Source organism: Columba livia, chromosome 24 (genome assembly GCF_036013475.1).
Source record: "Columba livia isolate bColLiv1 breed racing homer chromosome 24, bColLiv1.pat.W.v2, whole genome shotgun sequence".
Taxonomy (NCBI): domain Eukaryota; kingdom Metazoa; phylum Chordata; class Aves; order Columbiformes; family Columbidae; genus Columba; species Columba livia.
This window is the reverse complement of record NC_088625.1, coordinates 2,055,845-2,076,212: the sequence shown is the minus strand read 5'-3', so window position 1 is coordinate 2,076,212 and position 20,368 is coordinate 2,055,845. Positions and strand designations below refer to the sequence as shown.

Sequence of the window (20,368 nt, the reverse complement as noted above, 5' to 3'; positions counted from 1 at the left end):
ACACTAAGGAGGAACTCTGATCCAACTGTGTCCTGGGGGCACTATTAACTCAAGCAGTCTTCACTCACCAAAGCACTCCTGCAGCTCAGGTGTTAGTTCAATCTCTGTTATCCTCAATCGGCATCCCTGGGGATGTGTGGATGTGGGAGGATGGAGGTGGCAAGTAGCTCTGTGTAATTCCTTCCAGTTCCAGGCAACCAAAGTGAAGCACTGAAGTGTTTTCCCTATAGTTAAGGGCCATGTCACCTAAGCCCATAACCGCTATGGGTTGTGACAACTCTTATGCGCAAGATGAGAAGTCGGTCCCTCTCACCAGTAGTTTTGATACAGAAGTAGAGCTTGACAGGCTCATTACAAATACACCATTTAGAAGAGGCTGTTTGTTACCCTGGATGCTGAGATCTCACTAATGCATACAAGGCTATATCACCTCCAAAAGTGATACATATATAATGATATGGTAGACTGGGCCCCAGCTCTAGGCTTTGTGAAGGGCTTAGATTCCTCTAAGCAGGAGGGCACATCTCACTTGAAATAAAGCCCTGAAGTAGAAAGGAGACTACAGCACATCAAAGCTGGGGAGTGCTGAGGGCTCTTGAAAGCTGCAGTTATTTCAAGGTAGGAAGCCCTTTCCATGGGAGTGGGTGCTTTCAGGGTCAAGCCCTTTGAGGGTTATGACATGGTTTTGTGGAACACTGGCTATAAACCCCCCAAAATAACTATGCTACCCTATAAAATTGTTTGCTTCCAGAGTGCTTCACAGCCAAGCAGTGATCAGTGTCTTTATTTACTGTCTTAGAATTCTACATATTTATGCAGCTAAAGGTATGAGGGCGTATACATTGGCAGCTGCAGAGCGCATGAAATTGTTGCAAAGACTTGATGCCAAGGAACACAGAGGAAAGGTAATGTGAACCACATTCTCCTGCAAACAGTGGTATTTGGGATGGGCATGGGCTTTGCATGACTGAGAGCAACTGATGCCCTCGAAAATCCGGCTCTGTCTGTTACTGCAAAAAAAGCCTTGAGCGTTGATATGACTTACTCGGGTGCCTCTGGCAGGATCCTAAAATTAGGTGGGATGAGAATGATATTTTTCTCTTGTCAGCCCATGGTTCATGGAGTGATTTAAGACAACACTGGTCCAGGAAAATATGAGCATGTGGGCAGTAGTCTTTGAGGCTGAAGGTTTTATGAGCAACAGATCTATGCTAGGAATGACACAAACAGCGTTTCAAAAATGCTGGGTTTGGGTTGTCGTCAAGATCAGGGTTGAGGAGAGTTCAGTAGGAGCTGGGAAATGCCCCCATTCTTGTGATGCCATGAGTCTTAATACGCAGAATCCAAAATCTGCCTGTGAGCTGTTTCATTTGTGCACCACAACCCTTGGGATTCCAGATACTGTTCATCCTAGACTACCTTTCCCTGTTCCTCATTCTGTGACAGCACCTGCTTCTCGACTCTCACATTTTATCTGTTATACTACTATTTTCAGACCCCTCTGCTGGTGGCCGTCACTGCCCGGCAGCCAGCTATTGTCTATGATTTGATCCAGACAGGAGCAGATGTCAACGCTGTAGACAACAAAGGGCAGTCAGCTTTACACCTTGCTGCAACATATGGGTACACCCAAGTTCTTCAGGTAGGAAAAGCTTTTATTGTTTTGGTTGCTAGCGATATAAGCTAACATTAAAATCTCAGTATTGGTGTCTTTAAATAATCTGCTCAGAAGGCAATATGTCAGTAAGCAATGAAGGCTGGTCAAAGTCTCCTTTTATATTGTGCTGGGAATAAACTTCCGAGGTTGTTACTATTTCAGGGCTATACTTGCAGCTAACGTCAACCTCCTGTTAGAGAGGAAATGGCTTTAACGTATCTGGGGGGGGGAATAAATCGCTTGTGCAGATCATAGCTCTAAATCTGCCGATGGCAGGTCAGGCAGAGTGGGCTGGCTCTGGCTTGAGCCCCCAGTGTTGTATGGATGCCTGTATTGGATGGGGCTCCCCAGAGGACGACGAAAGCTGTGGGTGTCAGGAGAGGAAGCAATAATACCAGTGTGAAACCCTGTTCCTGATGTCAGTGCCATCCAGACAGGAGCAACAAATCATGTCCAGAATCCAGCCAGCTGAAGAGAGAGCAGATGTGACTGCAGACAGAGCCAGCACAGGGATAGCCTTCAAAATAAGACACGTTTTTCACGTTTAAGGCAAAACCAAAATCCATTGCAAAGGTTTTCAAGGGTGTGAGAAAAACTAGGCACTCCTATATGGCCAGAATCTACTAGAGCTTTTGTGACTTATATGACCAGATCTTTGCTTTCCTGTTGCTTCTCAGATCTTTCCATAGACATCTAAGTTGTGTGCCCACTGGACTCGAACAGCCCCGAAGAGAAAATTAGCACATTAGAAAAGTCGCTGTGGGGATTTTTGGAAGGGATTTCATAGCAGAGATAAGCATACTGGAATGTGTCTCTTAAATGCTTAGCTACTGGCTATAAAATGGAATTAATAAAGCGTGCCTCCCTTGGTTCATGTCAGGACTGAGTATAAGCGGCTTCAATGCGGAGTTTCCCCCGAGGGCAGGGCACAGGCTCCTCTGAGGATGAGGGATGTGGAAGTGGAAGTGCAGGGGGTGCTTGGCAAGCCGGCGCTCCAGCTCCGGTACTGTTAGCTCTGCCTCGCACATGCCCAGGGTTAAGCCATGAGCAGGCGGTTAATGTGTAACATCGCCAGTTCTTCAGAAAGCAGGTGTTGCGTTCAGTGGGGGAAAGTCTTTTACATCCTGATGATTCTAACAAACCCTCCCAGAGTGCCTTGTGGTAGTTTGTGGGGTTTTGTTTGGTTTGGGGGGGATTTGGTGTATTTCTTTCCCTTGCCATAGAAAGGGCAAATGCACACAGGCTTGCCCCTCTCTGCAGTTACAGCCACTAAATGCTTTAAGGTTTGCTTGGTCATTTTTGTTGTTTTGGAGGTGTTGTGTTTTGGTTTGTTTTTTCTAATAGATTAAACACCTAATCTCTACTAATCAGGCAGCTCAGAGCTACTTGTTTTTTATCTGTGTACGTTGTATTAATATTCTTGTTATGAAAAATATACAAGCCCTAGCCATTCTGATACTCTTTCAGCAGAAGGATTCTGACCTGCACCTTGTCCAGCTTGACGAGGTTTTAAATGAGCCACTACACTGCAAAAATCCTCAGCCATGATGCTTTAATGTGAACAACTTGCTTCATTCAATCAAGAGCAAAAAATGTATTATCTGTAATAATACAGACAAGGAGCCACAGGTCAAGGAGAGATTCTAATTTGCCTTTGCCAAGGATAACCCAGAACAGATATGAATTGGTGTTATTGGTGCCTTTGCTTAATTCCAGGTAAAAGTGAGGAGGCCAGCTCTCTTGTGCTGGGGGCAGTGACTTAATGTAACTGTTCTAAACTGAGAATCTAATGGGGTGCCATACTTAAGTGGGTTTTAGCAAACTAGCAAACATGTTCATCTTGTGTATCCCTGAATGTCCCTGTTGGGAAATAGATTCACAGCACTGAAACCGAGTGTCAAATGAGGGCTTAGTTTGTAGTTAAATGCTCACTATCTGATTGTGCGTTTTGCTTTAACATGTTGTTAGTTTTGAGTGATTCTGGCTTGGGCAGTATTCTGCTCAACTAAAAGTTTTCGTTTCTCTGTTGCTTCTAGGTTATACTGTCTCTAGGTTTCCCTCTTGATTTAGAAATGAAGGATTTTGAAGGTAAAAACCTTTGCACAAATATTTTCTAGTGGTATTAAAAACTGTATTGGCTATTTCATTGACTGATGCTTGTTGGTATTTGCTGGTGTGCTAGGAAGCCAGAGTGGCCTCAGCAACTGCCTGGGGGAGAGTTGCTGCTGTCCGCTCAGATGCCACAGAACTCAATGGTGCTGATGATTCAATGCACAATTGGAACCGAGCACATGATGGAGTGCCCCATAAAGTGTCTATACGCCCAATATAGCACCTTTTGAAACCAGAGAAAGGCTTGTGTCTTCACAACACAAGCGCAGAGATGCATCAGTTCTCCCCACCAGCCCTCGCTTCCTCTCTATACATCGATATCTTTGTTGAGACTGTTATCTTCCTCCTGTACTTGGTTTTCCAGGCCATACCCCACTCCACTGTGCAGTGCTGGCCCACAACACCCTGCTCCGGGAGCAGGGATGCCGGATGTTGACAGAGGAGCAGCGGAAAGATCTTCAGCACCAGAGCAGAGAGCTGGAGTCATGTATCCACCTCCTGGTGCAGACAGGAGCCTCCATCTACAGCCGGGTGAGCCACTGGCTCGGTTATCCCTATGCTGAGTGATTGTATGGGAGCTCTCCCCTGCCCTGCCTGATGCTTGTCCTGTGCTCAAACTATAGAATTGGAGAAGGAACAAACTGCTGGTAGAAGGAGCAAGCCTGTTCCCCTTTCAAGGGACAGTGACTGTTGCATAGTCAGTTGCTGCCTTTTGGAGTTACTTGCTTGCAGTCTGAAGCAAACACTGGATAGTAAGAGGGCGACTGAAGGGAAGAAGGTGCTCCACATTAGCTGCAGAGATGTCCCGGACTTTTGTCTGATGGATTTATATGACAACTTCAGGTTTTTCTGCAGAATGTTTCTGGTTTTGGTTGGTTTTTTATGGTTTTGTTTTGTTTTGTTTTTTTCAATAGGATGTGAAAAGTAACAAGACAGTTCTTCATTATACAGTCCAGGATGGGAACATCTCCCTGCTCAGATACTTCTTGGAGCTGAATGCTTTCAAGTCCAAGGACTTTGTCAACAACAAGGTGAGCCAGACCACGCATGGACAGGGTTTGCGTGCACATCCACGGGCGGATGAGACACCAAGAGCAGTGCGAGAGCTTTGCTGCAGTGGGATGCTGCATGGGGACAGAGGTGTTAGATCCGTGGGGTCCCACAGAAACCAGTTGTTCTCATCCCACACACACGTTTTTTTCTGGAGGGAGAGAACAAGAGTTTGCGAATATGAACTTTTCCTCTCTCTCTAACCTGAAACTGCATTTTCTAGTAAATAGACACTTCACCTGGAAATCAGTGCCTGGCTTGAACTCCGAGTTGTATCATGAAGTGCAGGCCCCTCTCCCAGCAGACAGAAGCTGTCAGGGTGAGTGAGACAGCCAGGGAAGAGGAAGGACATGGGAAGCGGTCACTTGAGGAGGAACATGAAGTTTATTACATTAGGCTGAAGATTGAGAAAACAGATCTGCAATGATGCAATGATTTGCTGTTGGCAGCAACATAATACTGAAAGACTAGTTTAGGACAGCTGCATATCGTATCAAATCATATCAAAATTGCTCTCTGCAGGCAGGATGAAGTTCCTATTTCACTTAAGGGAGATGGTGACTCTTTCTGCCTTAAATGTTATTTGCAAGCCTTCTGACTCTATGCCTGGGCGCAAACTGGTTATTGTGGTGCTGCCTGCATGTTTGAGCCTGGAGAATCAAAATACCCACATGGCCCACCAAACCCTAACAGCTGCCAGGAGCAATAACAGAATACAGATCAGTGTAACAGGCAGTGAACTGGCGGCTGACATTGCCAGGCAGGTGAACCATGGGGAAACCAGCTCTTTGAAGCAAGGCAGCATCCTTGCTGAACAGCGGGAGCCTTGGCACCATGGCAAGTAAACCATCTCTGACTCCGAGGGCACAACACTTTAGGTATTCTATACAACCCTCCCTACTGACCTGAAGTTTTACTGATGTTGGTTTCTCCCTGCAGGGTTTCCGGAGGCCCAGCCACTCCTGGCTTTGTATAAAGCAAGCTAGAAACTTTCCCAGTGCTGCTGTTGTGTTGCCCATCCCCTTGCTGTCCCTTGCTTCACCTCTGAGCAAATATCAAGCAGTGACACTATCTTGCAGATGTATCAGCTTCACCCAGCCTCCTAAGCAAAAATCCTGGCATTCCTGTGCCTTAGCTGAGAAATTGCTCTGTACCATCGCCCAGAGCTTTGGCTCTTGACCATCTGCCCCCTCTCAGCAGGACTTGGTGGGTGGTTCTGGGTGCTTCTGCAGAAGGGTATCCTGGAGCAGGAGAGGACGTCGAGGTTAAGGCTGTTTTGAGAGTGTCAATGCATTAGTTTTTCACGCCAACAGCGTCATTCTCTCAGCCTTGCTTGTACTCCCTAGTGCATCCATGTGCTTGTGACCATCAGAAAGGAATCAAATATTTTCTATCAGCTCAGTTGCTCACTTGGGAAGCAGATTACTGGGCAGCTTCACATTTCTTTTTCCCATACAGATTTCAGTTGGACTGGAGGAAACGTGTTTTGCTTTGTGCATGAGGATAATAACACTGTGTTTCTCTCTTTCTGTATAGTGAAGGACCTTATGCTGCCTTTTCACTACATTCTTTCTGTATCTTTTAAGGCCCATTAGGCAGGCACTGGCTTGTTTGTGGGAGTCTACTGTTGTCTCTTTATCGCAATAGTGCGAGAGCTTCCTACTGTGATAGGATCACTTGGAGTCTTCGGTCTTGTTGCTGAGCTGTCTGGACAGTGAGAAATATGATGGCAAGGTTGTCTGGTACCCGTCATGACTTTTTAGTCCTTTCCAGTATGAAGATGACAAAAAGACCCAGAGATGAAGAAGTCCATTATTTTGGCTTCCCTGGCTCACCCACTGCTTGTTGTGGTTGTCTCATTCCAAATCCATTTCCTTGTGGATTTCACAATGCAAAAAACATTGAGGCATTTGAGATGTATTTCAGCTGAAGGATTCCTAGCGCCCAAATATTGGTGCTCTGGACCATTGTCTTGCATAAGCCCTATTAAAGTCAATGAGAGGCTTCAAGATTGGGCATTGTCAGATTGCCTTGTTTTCTTAGCCCCATGGAAGCTGCCAAGTGCTCTTGCCACGAAGATGCAGCAAGTGCAGATGTTTCCATTTCAACAAGAACTCTATGGGATGGTAATACTGACAAGGATCTGCTTGTTCAGGGCTTGTAAAAAACACCTTGTCTGAGGATTGTCTGCATTGTTAAGATTTTGCTATTCTGTTTTGTGCTTCAGTGTCCCTTTTGTCTCAGTGGTAAATAGGACCTGAAAACCATACATATTCCTTTAAACAACTGGAATAGTAAAGCACATTGCAATATGTGTCCAGGCATTCCAAGTTCATGACAAACCTGTGACGTTTCTGACAGAAAAAAAAATACAGCTGCCTAAATGATACCCTTTGCAGACTAAAAAAATCTTGCCTTATGCATTTGCTTATTAGGTTTTTCTCATTTAAAACCGTTACCAGTCATACCTGACTAGGCAGGGGCACAGATTGCTACATGGTTCAGTGATAGCACAGCTTCTCTGCAACAAACAGCAGCGTGTTCTGTCCTGCGCCCTCCCGTGGCTTCACGACAAATTTGGTGTATCGTTTCTGTGCAAATCCCGCTACTGAAAAAGCTGGAGTCAACATATGTTTAAGTAGGTTGTTCACCTCGGGACTCTGCTTAATGACAGCGCCATGAAAATGAAGCCAAGCACTACCCTCAGCACTCCGGGGAGGACCCAGGGGAAGGTTTGGAGCCCAGCATGATTTATTTTGTGTGCTGCACAGCCAAGCCCTGTTTGGTCCACAGTACACAAAGTCACTAAGAGACACAGGCTTCTGGACCTCTGGCTCAGTTGGACCATTGGGACAGCTTGGTATCTTTCAAATCACCTCTTTAGTGCTATGAGTTTGGTGACTGGGGGGGACTCTTAAAGTCAGAGATGCCTGGTAACCAAAAGAATCAGTCTGAGCCTGGCATGTGATCTATACACACTTAGGTCTGGCTTTCACTTGTGTCAGGGTCCTTTTGCAACTTTCTGGCACTTGCAAGTGGTTGTAAAAGGGAATAGTGGAGATGCATGGAACACAAATGGGTCTGCGACTGTTGATCCTTGCATAGCCCATGTGTGATGGGTAATGCATCATACTGTGTTTAGTGTCGCTTAGGCTGATGTAAATGTTTCCCAGTGAAGTAGCTCCTGTTGTTTCTACTGGATAAATACGCGTGTTATGTGGTCTGTATCTTCCTCTTTTTCAAATACCTCCTCAGGTCTCTGAGGGAACGATTTAGCAGGGAGTTGCAGAGTGACTAGGGATGTTGCTGACACAGCACTATTTGGTAGCTGTTAGCCCAAGCATTAAAGCCCCTCAATTTGTAGTGCTGTATCAGAGAGGAAAATCTAAATCCACAAATGTCCTGCATGAGTGGCCATACATGGGAGAAACAGAGCAGGGATACTCCCTCACCTCCCAGTAAGTAATCGTGTGGCTTCTTCAGTTCTCATTTTACAAGTCTCCATTTCTAGGACAATTCTGAGTAGGTGGCACAGCTTATCAGGGAGTTTCTCTTCCCTCCTCCCACCTTCATTTTCTTTTTCTTCCACTGCATTAGGCACATGGCAACACAGCTTTGCATATGGCAGCTGCATTGCCTCGTGACAAGCACCAGAAGGAGATTGTCCAGTTGCTCCTTGACCATGGGGCAGACCCAAGCATCCGAAACTTAGACAATGATCAGCCAATCCATATGGCTCCTTCTGGAAAAGCTGGGGATCAGGTATGTGATCTGCATTGCTGCTGTTTCCTGATGTGCTTGTGCACACCACAGCTGTCTGTCCTTACCAGGAGAACAGTGAGGACAAGCTGTATGACACGGTTCTGACATTGCAGTGATGTAAGCTTGGGGGTTCCCCACTGCAGTCAATCTGTAACTGAGGAGCACAAAGCAGGCATTAGCTGGTACTCCAAACACATCTGGGGAGGTATCAATGTATAGTTCTTTCATAATGCCAGCACATCTCATGGGTTGATCAGGTTTCTTGCCTACAGGTGTAAAAAGGCTCCTGGAGCTCATTGTAGTATCTGATATGTTTATATGTGTATTTACTTACACATATACATGCATATAACTGTGTGTGTGTGTGTATTGGGGTGTCTGCATGCACAGTTTCAGATGGTACATTATGAACTTGTACATTTTTTGGCAGGTTAGGCATTTGCTGAAGAAAGGGAAAGTTGCATCCGCATTCATCTCCTGTCACCAAAAAGCCAGAGCCTAGGTTGCCTGCAATTTCTGGGACAGCTCCACCTGATTGCGCAAGGCCTCCTAGAAAAACTGTGGGGATGGCTAAATGACATGTCCCTGCTCCTAGAGTCTTCAAACCAGGGTGGGGTGACAGCATTTCTCAACCTGTGGACCACAAGTAACACATAAGACGTCAAAAGACGAGCTTGTAAATGGTTGAAAACAGTAACAAAGAATACTAATAAATCCCAAGCATTGCTTGCAAGCGAGGAGGCAAGCAAAACAAATGGCTGCTACGTAAGTAAGGAAATGTTTGACGTTCAGCCAACCTTTGATTTGGTGGCAACTGAAACCCACAGTGGTGACAGAACACAAGATGGTAGTTTGGCTGTAAAAGGTTGAGAAATACTGCCCTAAGACATGCTTGAACTGTGCCTCCTGTTAGGCCCTGTACAGAGGTACTGGTTGAAATGCCAAAGCCTTGGTGATGTGCAATTACCTCCATTGCTCCTGCTAGCCTGGGGATGCAGGGGCTTGAGGTGAGGGAAAAGACTGGATGGAAGAGGACAAGTCGGCCTGAGGGGTCATCCATGGCTGTATTTCACCTGAGTGAATGGTCATCCCAACTCAAGAACCCCACATGCCGGTTCCTGCAAGCTGCTACTACCCCATTTCTTAGCACTTTGTTGAAGAAAGCTGAAGCAGCTGTCCATTGCCAGAGTCTCTCACCCCACCCCAAGCAAAGAAAACAGATGCTTGTAAGAGCAAGTACATGGGGCAGGTTCTCAGGTTCGTGTGTCTCTTAAGTGTTTCCTAGTGAAGAGATTCTGTTTTGAGACATCTGATGCAATCCAAGTCTCCAGCTCTGCTGGCAAAGAATAACTCTGGAAGCAGCTCAGAGTGCGGAGCTAAACCCTCACTTGAGCTAATGCCTGTGTAGGAGGCAGAGGCTTCCTTTGGATCCTTAAGAGCTTTTGGGCATGGACAGGTTAGAAAATCTCTGCAGGGTCAGAGTGCAGTGTGGTAAGTACTCTACAATTCCCATTCCTATTTTAGGGTGCATTTTAATAGATCTTTCCTATCCTTTCTGTGAAATGATTTGTGAATTGCTGTGCAATCAGTTGCCAACAGGATCTCTGCGGGGGTCAATAGGATTGAAGGTGGATGCCTGAAGGGAGTGAAAGCCGTGTTTTGACAACCTTTTCACGGAGGGTGTCTCATCTTCAGTACACATTATAGTTTGCTGATTTCTCAATGTTGCACACGTTATTTTTTCTACCAGGACTGAACAATAAGATGAAGGGCAGATGTCTCAAATCACTGCAGCAACTTCCTTGATCACCCCCACTGACTAACTCAAAGGGGTTTTCTAAAGCATTTGTCAGTCTCGCAGACCTGGGCTGTTTGAACAACTGTTTAGCAAACTTGAACAAAAGCTCTTGGGAAATGCAGAGATCTTCTCAGCTTTCTCAGCCCTCCTCTTTACTGTTTTGCTATTGCTTCTCACTACGTCGTATCTCCAAGCCTGCCAACATCCACTGACAAAAAAGCTGACATGTATTTGCATGTGTTTGCATAAATTTGCATGCATCTGGGCGCATGCCAGCGAAAGCATGTGTTTTCTTACTTTTAAGGGTTGTTTTAACAAGCCCTGAATTGAGTGATAACTGCATTAGTGAGTTAGTACTGCGTGTCAAGACAAAATGGACAATAAAATCTTAATTTATTGTACTTGCAAGCAACAAACCTGTAAAACTGCGAGCAGCATGTGGCCCTAGGGAAAATGTAAAGAAGCTTTTTGCCGTCTAGAAATGCCTGTGAGATAAGAGAATTCCTTTTGCAACAAGTGAAAAAAATTCATGAGTGGCTTATCTTTTTATTGTGTCATCTGCCTGCTGTTGGACGTTTGATAGAGTGATGCCATCAGTGACTTTAGTCTGTAAACATCGCCACGTCCAGAATATCGGTCTGGGGAGGGATGGATGTGGCTTCATTCAAAGCACCACAGTGGCAGCCTGTGGTACTCAGAGCTGAGAGATGAGATTTGCAGAGGGAAGATCCCATGGTGGACCCGGGAAGGATTTGTTCTCTCTACAGGCACATCTGTGTTGAACTTCCCAAAGCTCAGACATTAGAGACCTGCTGTACATATTGTCTTTGGAGTGGATCCACGAGACAGCTGGAGGCTGCTGCTCCACCATGCATGTAAAGCACCTTTCCCTCTCCCTGTCAAGCCAGCCAGCTCCTCGCCTCTGTATCAAGAAACTCCCTTTTAAGTCTCAGAGGTGGCCTAAGTGCTAAGTCTTCTGTGCTGGGTTGAATTCCATTAGTTGGAGCAGTATCTTAGTTCACAGTTAACCCCTCATTTTTTTATGACTGTTTCATGGGAAATGTACCTTTTATAACCTCAGCAGCACTGGCAATGTGTGATACCCCTTTATTTGCACAGTTTATCTCTTCCTACCTGTGGTTTTGGATAAGTTGCTAATAACAAAGGCATCTTATCACCAAACAAATGTCCTGAAGTGGTACCATAGAAAAGCAGCCAGTCGGCTGGCAAGGAAAGCTTTTTGATCAAACACTCTGTGCAATTGCTAATGAGTCTGAAAAAAAAGAACCTTTTATTTTCTCTATAACTGCGGGCTACTTCTGGCTGCTTATTCATGGCTTTGGTAAGAACAGGGTGATCCTCGCTTTGTGTAAACACGTGTGTTACATAGGTCGATAGAACTTCACCTGGCAGTGAATGCTGAAATGCCAGTATTTCAGTACTGCCGTACCAGCTGGGTTGGAGATAAACCCAATCTACTTTACTTTAAGCTCCCCTTCCTTTTCGTTTTAAGAGTGGGAGAGTGGAGAAGGTGAGAAGGGAATAAAGGGGGTAAAGAATATTTTCCTTATAGCCAGAAAATACACAATTGAACTTTGAAAGGTCCTCCGTCTTTTCTTTCCTTTCTTATGTCAACAAGACATCGCTGTGTCAACAGCCAGCAAGCTTCTACTTGCACTGCATGTCACCTGGAGCTATTGACATGGAGGTGGGGATCAGTGTTTGAAACATGTTTGCAGTACCTAGCACAGGGGATTGCAAAACAACTGGAGAAAGAGCAGCAGAGAAATAGGAAGAGGCTGTGGGAGATGGAGGACAGAGCTACTTATTGGAAGCTCTTGGAGTTCAGAGACCCCAGTGCGTAGAAATGCTGGAAATATCCTTGTCCCAACAGCAGCCATATATTCAATAATGATCCTGGATCATTAGTAGAAAAGTGATGATATTTAGCACATGAGGAACGAACAGACTTCAGCATACATACCAAATTATTTATTTGTATCAAAAAGAGCTGGCTTAATCACATGTATTTGGTAAGGCAGCTTAGGATTTCTTTAAAGAACAACAACAAAAACAAAGAGAACGAGAAAAACCCAAACCACCACAATGACAAAATACCCCTGACCATACAAGACAGGAGGAGTAATGTAGTGACAATGTCGTGTAGAAAATGTGTGAGTAGTGAAGAATAAACTGGGACTGTTAGGCAGCTTAACTTTGCATAGTTCATGGGCAATTAATCTGATTTGGATACAGTGGATGTGTAAAACCACAGTCCCCATTAGCTATAGCAGATGTCACAGCTCCTATCGCTTCTGAAGAAGTCATCGGCCATGGCCATGGGCGGTAGATAGTCCATGCAGTCCTTGCTGGGGCAGTGGAGGTACTGCGGAAGCCTGTTGTCCCCATGCTGGGAGCCACAGGTGGCACAGCAGCAGGCAGAGGTGCTGTATGGGGAGGGGATATGGCAGGACCACTCCTCCACAGGGTAGCCATAGGTCTTGGTGTCCAGAGCAGAGGGTGGGCTGTGGGTCACTGGGGTGAAAGGAGGTAGCTGAGGAGGAGAGCAGCTATGGTTTAATGGGCTGGACAGGTCAGGTGAACTGGGGGATCCAGGAGCCTAGAGTTTAAGAGAAAACAAACAAAAAGCCAGGGTGTCATTTGGGGACATGTGGACAGCAGCCAGAATTTCCACACCATTGCCTTTTTCGCAGGAAGACCAATGGCATCCTGGGGTGGGTTAGAAGGGGGTGATCAGTAGGTCGAGAGAGGTTCTCCTGCCCCTCTGCTCTGCCCTGGGGAGACCACACCTGGAATATTGTGTCCAGTTGTGGCCCCTCAGTTCCAGCAGGACAGGGAACTGCTGGAGAGAGTCCAGCGCAGCCACCAAGATGCTGGAGGGAGTGGAGCATCTCCCGTGTGAGGAAAGGCTGAGGGAGCTGGGGCTCTGGAGCTGGACAAGAGGAGACTGAGGGGGGACTCATTAATGTCTACAGATATCTAAAGGGTGAGTGTCAGGAGGATGGAGCCAGGCTCTTCTCGGTGACAACCAATGATAAGACAAGGGGTAATGGGTTCAAACTGGAACACAAAAGGTTCCACTTAAATTTAAGAAGAAACTTCTTCCCGGTGAGGGTGGCAGAGCCTGGCCCAGGCTGCCCAGGGGGGTTGTGGAGTCTCCTTCTCTGCAGACATTCCAACCCGCCTGGACACCTTCCTGTGTAACCTCATCTGGGTGTTCCTGCTCCATGGGGGGATTGCACTGGATGAGCTTTCCAGGGCCCTTCAACCCCTGACATTCTGGGATTCTGTGAGGCTGTTAAGCCCTCAGAGGCCCAAACTCACAGGCAGCCTGCATTGCTGTGGCTGTACTCCGTGCCCCTAAAACCAGTGACATTTCCAAGTCAGCTTGTGGTGTTCTGCCCCGGGATGTGACTCCCATCCCCGTGTTCCCTGTGAGTGCACCTGCAGCTGCTCCCTTCGACACAAAGCTTACCAGGCTCTGGTTAAAGCAGAGTGGGACTGGCTGGAAGGCATCTGGGGTGCAGTGTGAGGACGTCTGGAAAGCACTGAAGGCTGGGTCTGAGGGCGCATCGGTCTGAAGACAGGAATCTACCAGCTGCTCCAGATAGCTAGGGCTTTCTTCACGGGAGAGGCAGTTTGAAAACTGCCATGATGGACAATAGTTGGGAATGGAAGAGGTGGGTTCTGAATCAAAAGGTGCTAGGAGAGAAGGTAAACCAGATGGTAGCAGATTATTCAGTATCTCTTCACAAAGGACAAGTGTCACCCCAGGTCAGGTTTTAGTACTCTCATATGTTCAGCAGCCCTATGGATTTAGATAAGGAAAAAGGTCCTTCAGGTTCAGAGTTAATTTTCTAGGGAAGCAGACACGAGAAGGAAGATGCTCTAAAACAAGCAAATAACTTGGGAACTTCAGTCTGCTTAGAAAACTCCACAGCTCCTTAAATATTGCTGGAAAGTCTCCTGGTTCCAGCCATTTTGGACAGGGATCGAGCTGTAAATGCCTCAGACTCTTCACCCTCTGGCTTCCATTCAAATGGCAACTGTTTACAAGCCTAGCAGCTTGCCATGCAGTGATTTATGCTTCACAGCTTGGCAGGTGCCTTGCACCTTTCCCTCCCCCAGTCTCCAGGTGCAGGGTAGCTACATCTGCAGGAAAAAGGGCAGAACAGAAGAATAATTTGCTCTTTTATCCTCAAAACAGCCAGAGACGAGACAAAACAGAGCAAGTCAGTAATAACGTAGCACTGTGTCCACATATTGTTACTGGTGGAAGCACAAGTTCTTAGGGTCAGGCTGTCACTGTGCTGCACCGTAGTGCACTGTACACTTGCTGTGGGTACAAAAGCTCCCAGCAGAGCTGACTGTTCTGAATTATCTCTTTTTGCTGTATTCAAATATGGCTAAAATCAAAGCTCTGTCCACACGGAGGGGCACAGGTCTGAGGGCAATAGAACTACACGTAGGTAGAGAGTCAGACAGCATCATAATCCATTGCAGGTTCAAGGTGGCAGTATTTAGCTGGATGTGGAGAGGAAATGAGAATCACCCAAAATACATAAACAGATGGAGACTCTCCAGCCTGAAAAAGCTTTGTTATGTCTCACATTTCTGTATTAACATAAGCAAATCGATTCCCAAATATTGATGATTTAATCATTTCCTCGTCCATACAATGTATATACTCACACTTGCCCCGACCTTTTAAGTCTCTCTGCTTTGGCTGCAGAATAACTGAAGGATCTGTGAGCCCAAAGTGCTATTTCCCCCAACCCTTTCCCCTTTCTTTGTATAGTCACATACAGGAGGAAGAATCTCTTTGTGTTGCTGAAAACCTGACACTCATCTGGCTCCTATGGATGCTGCCAGGAGAGCAAGAAGAGCCACCTCTGCTGGAGCTCTGCAGGGTGATCTGACCCTCTGGCTCCAGCCGGACCCACAGACAACAGCCTGGATAAGGTGTTATTCCCTAGGGGACGAGGGTCCCTTCCTGAAGGGGATCTCGCTCCTTGCTGTGGGAAAAATAACCTGCACAAATGAGAGCATGTGAGCATGCTCCTGGACACGGTAATATGTACCCTGCTGGCCTCACGGCATCCTCATCTGCATTTCACGGGCTGCTTTCAGGTGCTGATTGGCTGCGTTGCCGGTTATCTGGTAGCGCCTGCCTCAACCAAGGGCTGGAAAGACTCCGGGCTGTGGGAAAAAATTGGGAAGGGGGTGGGCAGGGACGTGTGGATGGGCTTCGTACCAACCTGGGTAAGGAGGAGACACAGACTCTGAAAACTGGATGTTGTTGCTGCCCCAGGAAACCTGACCAAAGAGAAGGGAAGGAAAGGAATTGTATACACTGTAACACAGGGGAGCGTTTTTCTGCTTGTTGAGGTAAGTCAGGATTTCGCTTCAACCTATTTGTGTAAGGTTGTTTTACCTCACGGCTGTGACATGGAAAACTTCCCTAGCATTGACAAAACAAGATTAACATATATAACATGATTTTCCCCTGAGCCTGTAAGGGCACTGGAGGAGGACACCACCAACCTGCTGTAAAGCCACTGGCAACCTGGCTGGTGCATTCTTCCTCCTGTGCTGTTACTATTAATTCAGCAGCTGCCTTTAAAACTAACCTGTATTAATTTCTAGGACCGTGACTTCCACACTGGAGGGATCCCAAAGAATTTGTAAGGATAATTTTGATTGAAAAGGAGTAATTAAAAAAGCAGTAATTCTTGAAAAGTGGCTAAAGACAATTGCAGGAATCGCCATGGCTGTGCTCAGTGTTGCTGTCGTTTGACAACCAGCTCTGACATCCCTCCCCAGTGTAACGCAGCTACGTGCCTCTCTGAAGATGGACAGCATCATTTTCAGAGGCATGCTGGAATGTGGAGCAGACAGATCAATCTGTTCTAGGAACCTGACCTGCTAGAGGGGGAGAAATCCAGAAAAAAAGCAGTGGGAGTTTTGGTGCTTGTAGTTTGGGACCAGGATTTTACTCTGCAAACACAAATACTGTTGTGGTGTGGTTGGTTTCTGGTTGGGTACCCCCTCCCCCCCCCAGTTTTAATTCAGACAAACTTCCACTTAATTTTTCTTTATTCAAAACACTTCCAAGTTAGTGGCTCATTTCCCTAGCAACGGCTTCCTAGTACATCCCTGTGCATTTAATTCATTGAACAGCACGTATTCTGGGCTGAAGTGTCTGTAGGACTACCCCTTTTCTCTTTGGCTGTGAATGGGTAACAAGGCAGACAGTTAGGCCACTACCAGCAGAAGTTTTCAGGTTCAGCTTTTTTCAATGCAGGGAGGCAGCTCATCCTGCCAGCCCCAGCCCCTGGGGCCTCTCCAGAACAACGTGCACCTTCTGCAGATCACAAAGGTAAACTCCTGCGTTGCCACTTTTCATTCTTTCCTATGTGGACTAAACAAGAGCTGTGTAAACTCACTGCGGGAAATGAAAACCAGCTCCGCGCAGCCCTGTGCCACCTGCCTGCAGGGACGAGGCTGCTTCTGTTAGGGCTGGAGGGAAGGAGTGACCCCGCATTTCCAAAGCCCAGCGCTTTTGTGTTCACCCAGGTCTCTCTGCACGTGGCTTGCGGGCTGATGAGCTTTTTGTGCAATCAGCTGCAACGAGGTGGGAGATGAAATCTAAACACCATCCAAAGCTATAATGTCATGAACCAGGAAGAAGTAATGAGTTGCCAGCCTTTTTATGCAAATCCTTAGAGTGGCTGGAGCTAGAGGGCTCCCACAAAGACTGGATAAGTGACAGAGAGTGTGCACGTGTGTGTGTGTGTACACACGCACAGATCTCTATTTCCTCCTGCGGCTAGGAGCTGCCCAGGGGGACTGAAAAATGTTGGAGACATGAATTTTTCCCTGTGGGCCTTCCAACCCCAAGCAAGTTACATTTCTGGAGCACCAGTTCTGCTTCCTCCCTGCACTGATGGCTCAGACTGTCACCTGTTCAGATCACTGTTGCACTAAGCCTGGTTGAATATTCCTCTTTCCCATCCTCACCAGCCTGCTACGCTCAGACTTTGGCAGTCTCCTTGGCCCAGAGATTAGTCTTAGTAAAAGATTAAAAGAGACAAAGCAGACCGAAAGATGTTTGACTTACTGCTGTGCTGGTTGCTGCTTGCCGTGCTCTTCTCTGCTGCAGTAGCTCCTTCACTGTAATTTTTACTCTAACACCTTGATACACCTTAGGCTTTCCTGGAAGAAAAACATTTGACAAGATAGGAGACCTTCAGAGCACACAGCAAGCCCAGAGTGTTCTCAGGCATGGTCTACGTGGAGTCTGCTTAAACAGATGATTAACTGATCACTGTTAAGTCGTTTATAATCACAGAATAGCCCTCTTCGACACCTGTTAGTCAAGGTCATGACAAGCAGGTATTTATGAAAAAAGTTGTGTTGATTATATGTAGTAATCATACGTTTTGTTTTGTTCTTTAATATCTCTTTCTATCACACCCTCCAGGTCTCCTAATTGCAAGCTCCATTTGGTGCTACTGTTGAATTTGTTTAAATTCCTATCATATTTGGCACCCTAAGGACCTGAAAATAAATGTGAGAAGCACTTCATCTGGCAGATAAAGACCAGGAGTAAAACAATGGAAATATGTGGGCAGTTATTCAGATGGCTAAACAAAACACAAATAAAATTACTGCTTTCATGAATCATTTCTTGCAAAACCTAGGTTATCTCATTTTGCTCATTCTGTACAATTCCCATTTATTTCAAACAAGCACTTAGGATGTCTGAAATCCAGCCAAAACCAATCAGCAATCGTCAGTCACTTCCTGGTGAGGGATTTGCGCTACAGGAAATGGTAAAGAGTTTACCTATTCTGAAAAATCACTTTTACTTGCCGTACTCACGCCAGAAGCCTCTGGCTGGGTCTGCCTCGAGGGGAGCTTGCCGAGCTGTGCTCTCAGCAGCGAGACTATTCGTCTCATTTTTTAATGTTTTCTTTCTATTTGACAAACTGAAGATGAGGAAAACAAGTGGAGGGAAGGGTTGGGTTTAATGAGAACACCCTGTTGACAAGGCCTCCCTGTAGCCAAGGAAGGCGCTGAGCTAGAAGCCCCTTCTGCAAGTTCAGGTTTGTACCGCGTACATCCTCTAGGCTCTGGTCTGCACAGATTCATAGACAGTGCCAGAGACTACACTATGAGCAACTTAAAGACAAATTAGCAGGTGAGGTATGGATGCATCTCTAACTCACGGGCTGGATGGCTGGCAGGCAGCCCCCATCCCCATTTCCCACCCCAGAGCATTGTGCTTCAAGAATCCTGCTCTTCTCGCACCCCGAGGCCCCAGGGCGGCCTGCGTGCAGCTGAAGCATCTAGAGCACGACCAGCTCTGCCGAACCGCCTTGTCTGTGGATGGAAGGGGCAGGGTGGTGAAGCAGGAGCTCTGGGTCAAGGAGCAGGATGGTGAGGGCGGGCTGGGGGTCAGGAGCAGGGTGACAAGGGCGGGGTGGGGGTCGGGGTAGACAGAAGGTCGAGAGCAGCCTGGCGAGGGCACGAAGAGGTGGGAACCAGCGTGCGGGGGTCGCGTCTCCCACGCTGCCGCAGGGCTCGGGACGGCAGCGCTTCTCCGCCGGGAGCCACGGGGATGGCCGCCGGGGCAGCGAGCGGCGCCGGGACGGTGTGCGGCGCCCCGGCTCCCCCCGCTGGCCGTGCCGCCGGGCCAGCCCTGCCCGCTGCGCCCCGCTCCGCTGCGCCCCGCTCCGCTGCGCCCTGCTCCGCTGCGCGCCGGCCCCGCTGGCGGCCCCGCGGCCGGTCGGGGCTGGCACTTGGCCGGCGGGAGCGCGTCCCTGCCTCCTCCTCCCCTCCTCCCCGCCCTCCCCGGTTCCTCCACGCTTGGGAGGCGAGATTGCCTTACTCTCGAAATGAGCCCGGCGAACCCCGAAACAGCCCCAAAATAGGGTGACGGGGGACAGGGAGCGCGGCAGGGCTTACCGGACATCCTGAGCAGGAGCGGGCAGCACCTCGCCGGGCGCCCGGTGCAGCGGCAGGGGTGGCCCTGGCCCCGGCCCCGGCCCCAGAGCAGGTGAAGAGGGCAAGAGGAAACAGGCGTAAAATTTGGGGGTGAAGGGACCTGCTTGCCTGGTGGCAATGCCAGGTGGATCCCGACAATATTATTGTTTTATCTCTACAGGTATAAGTTTGAGTTTTTCTCTCCTAATGCCAAGTATTTAAAACCTCTAGAAACCAATGATTTGACAATCAATGATTGCGCGATACTTTCAATTTGAATATTCAAAAGCTCCACAAAATGGGCTATCTTTTTGTGAAACTGAGCACATCCCCATTTAGCAGAGGGTCTGGAGGAATAAGATTTGGTGGGGCCAGCCCCCCACACCCTTTGCTTTTGGGACATTTGCAGGGTTTTGTCCATCTCTCCCCAAACAAAGCAGATGCCTCACAACCAGCTCAGTATTTTCCCCTCAGTCGCGCAGGCTGGGCTCCAGCCCTCTCATATTTCATTTGCTAACTGCAGAGAGGACTCTGCAAGAGACTGGGCTGCTTTTTGCATGTTTTTTCACATTTTAAGGCTGAACACTAAAGTTTTGGGGCCAAAATGGCAGTGGGTGGGCGTGGCATAACAACAAGGCTGCCCTGGGCACCCAGGTAGCAGAAGCTACCTGAACCCCACTACTTTCCACAGCACTCCCTACCATCTGCCCAGATGCTGGCCTTATATTGGAGCTTATTTACATTCTCCCCTAATTCAGATTACTTGCTCTTGCTGCACAAATTGGCCCCTCTCTCCCTACACGCTTCAGTGCTGGCCTGCCCTGTATGCTGCAAGTGCTGGGGTTTCAGTGTATGGTAGGATGACACGGTTTTTGGGTAACCCTCCATCACTATACAATACTGATGTAATTGGGGTTTTACATTGCATTTAAACTTTTCCCTGGGCACCACAGTCTCTGCTGTGCCCCGGGGAATAGCTG

General features: G+C 47.4%; 2 protein-coding genes across 3 annotated transcripts; one reads left to right on the top strand and one right to left on the bottom strand.

Annotated features, from left to right (window-relative positions):
* Window positions 1-15: 15 nt before the first annotated feature.
* On the top strand, window positions 16-18,086 carry LOC102096902 (POU class 2 homeobox associating factor 1). 2 transcript variants are annotated; one of them, XM_021285278.2, is made up of 9 exons: window positions 16-905; window positions 1,556-1,642; window positions 3,694-3,745; window positions 4,134-4,300; window positions 4,684-4,800; window positions 8,417-8,581; window positions 9,012-10,072; window positions 15,199-17,795; window positions 17,884-18,086. In XM_021285278.2, exons 1-7 carry the CDS (start codon window positions 828-830, stop codon window positions 9,081-9,083), a joined length of 738 nt encoding a protein of 245 aa, XP_021140953.2. In that variant the 5' UTR covers window positions 16-827; the 3' UTR covers window positions 9,084-10,072; window positions 15,199-17,795; window positions 17,884-18,086. The 2 variants fall into 2 exon arrangements, with proteins under 2 accessions (XP_021140953.2, XP_021140952.2); XM_021285277.2 differs by having other exon boundaries at window positions 1,496-1,642.
* POU2AF3 (POU class 2 homeobox associating factor 3) lies at window positions 12,325-20,094 on the bottom strand. Its single transcript, XM_021285276.2, has 5 exons — window positions 19,371-20,094; window positions 17,521-17,615; window positions 15,659-15,716; window positions 13,876-14,102; window positions 12,325-12,999 (listed from the first exon to the last, which is right to left on the bottom strand). Exons 1-5 carry the CDS (start codon window positions 19,375-19,377, stop codon window positions 12,661-12,663), a joined length of 726 nt encoding a protein of 241 aa, XP_021140951.2. The 5' UTR covers window positions 19,378-20,094; the 3' UTR covers window positions 12,325-12,660.
* Between the last annotated feature and the right edge of the window lie 274 nt (window positions 20,095-20,368).

Bases quoted from the DNA above. Each gene is read 5' to 3' on its own strand.
- LOC102096902 (XM_021285277.2), top strand. From the start codon at position 828: ATGAGGGCGTATACATTGGCAGCTGCAGAGCGCATGAAATTGTTGCAA. The intron at 906-1,495 runs GTAATGTGAACC...TACTATTTTCAG, and splicing joins CCAAGGAACACAGAGGAAAG to ACCCCTCTGCTGGTGGCCGT. The intron at 8,582-9,011 runs GTATGTGATCTG...ATTTTTTGGCAG, and splicing joins CTGGAAAAGCTGGGGATCAG to GTTAGGCATTTGCTGAAGAA.
- POU2AF3 (XM_021285276.2), bottom strand. The intron at 15,717-17,520 runs GTAAGTCAAACA...CTCTTTGGTCAG, and splicing joins AAGCAGCAACCAGCACAGCA to GTTTCCTGGGGCAGCAACAA. The intron at 13,000-13,875 runs GTAAGCTTTGTG...CTTAAACTCTAG, and splicing joins TCTGCTTTAACCAGAGCCTG to GCTCCTGGATCCCCCAGTTC.